The following is a 1461-nucleotide window of genomic DNA, read 5'->3' on the forward strand; positions in this document are numbered from 1 at the left end:
GACTGGGTGAGTGGGGTATTGGACTGGGCGATTGGAGTATTGGACTGAGTGAGTGGGGTAATGGACTGGGTGAGTGGGGTATTCGACTGGGTGAGTGGGGTATTCGACTGGGTGAGTGGGGTATTGGACTGGGTGAGTGGGATATTGGACTGAGTGAGTTGGATATTGACCACAGAAATCCCCACAATGCCCTTAGGGAGGGAATTCCAGGATTTTGACCCAGCAACACTGAAGGAACAGCAATATATTTCCAAGTCAGGATGGTGAGTGATTTGGAGGGGAACCTGCAGGGGGTGGCCTTCCCATGTATCTGCTGCCCTTGTCCTTCTCGATGGAAGTGGCTGTGGGGTTTGGAAGGTGCAGTCGGAGGATCTTTGGTGAATTTCTGCAGTGCATCTTGTAGATGGTACACACTGCTGCTACTGAGCGTCGGTGGTGGAGGGAGTGGGATGCTTGTGGATGTCGTGCCAATCAAGCGGCTGCTTTGTCCTGGATGGTGTCAAGCTTCTTGAGTGTTGTTGGGGCTGCACCCATCCAGGCAAGTGGGGAGTATTCCATCACACTCCTGACTTGTGCCTTGTAGCCTCCAGGATATTAATAGTGGCATTTTCAAGGATAGTGATGTGAATGAATTTCAAAGAGTGATGATAAGATTCTCTTTTCTTGGAGACAGTCATTGGTGTTTTATGTTGTTTCTTATTCATTGTAGGTTCTGGGACTGTACAACACATTAAACCCAGAAGCATCAGCGACCCCATGTTGTGCTCCTCAGGACCTCGAGCCTCTTACCATCCTGTACTATGTTGGTCGAACACCCAAAGTGGAACAGCTGTCCAACATGATTGTCAAGTCGTGTAAATGTAGCTGAGATCCCTTGCGTTGTGTGTCAGTGCAGCTGGGTGGTGAGGTTTGCATGTTTAGGTGCGCAAGGGATAGGGGTGTATGTGTACAAGGAACCTGTGTGTGTATGTGTCTGAGGTCTGTTTGAGTAATGTACGTGTGAGCAGCCTGAGACCTGAAAAGCCACTGTCCTGTTGGTGCAGGCTGGAGAGAGATGGTCCCTGGCTGAACTGGCAGGAGAAACTCAACAAAGACAAAAAGGGGAAACGTCTGAGGAAGAACCTCAAATCTGAATCACCCGAGACCAGAGTGGGACGGAGTGACCGATTGTCCAATCACGCTGTGCTGATGGGTCTTTGAGCTGTGTCCTTGTTGTGGATTTTATGGACAACAAACAGATGGAATGTGAGAGCTTTGGCTGAGGATGATTCACATCGTGAGAAACGAAGGCCAGTGGATTTACAGAATTCAAAGTGAATTCAAAAGATTTTAGTTAGTAATTTTTTTTTGCGCTGTGCGCAGTCTTGGGAGAGGGAGGTTGTGGTATTGGTGAGGGGCCGGGGTGTAGGGTGTAAGGGGAGGGTTAGAATCATGGATTTAATCCCCAGGTTGGCAAGTAGC

At 49.1% G+C, this 1461-nt stretch overlaps 1 protein-coding gene across 1 annotated transcript in view; it reads left to right on the forward strand.

The window, feature by feature from the left end:
* LOC109921206 (transforming growth factor, beta 3) overlaps positions 1 to 1244 on the forward strand; it is a gene marked incomplete at its 5' end in the record, with an annotated part of 3506 nt that extends 2262 nt beyond the window's left edge. The window contains one exon of the mRNA XM_048594853.1: positions 710 to 1244. Coding sequence (XP_048450810.1) covers positions 710 to 868 — 159 coding nt within the window. The remainder of the gene's footprint in view (positions 1 to 709) is intronic.
* Between the last annotated feature and the right edge of the window lie 217 nt (positions 1245 to 1461).

The sequence above is a fragment of the Rhincodon typus genome, unplaced genomic scaffold (genome assembly GCF_021869965.1).
Source record: "Rhincodon typus isolate 14 unplaced genomic scaffold, sRhiTyp1.1 hic_rhity00015907, whole genome shotgun sequence".
In the NCBI taxonomy this organism is placed as follows: domain Eukaryota; kingdom Metazoa; phylum Chordata; class Chondrichthyes; order Orectolobiformes; family Rhincodontidae; genus Rhincodon; species Rhincodon typus.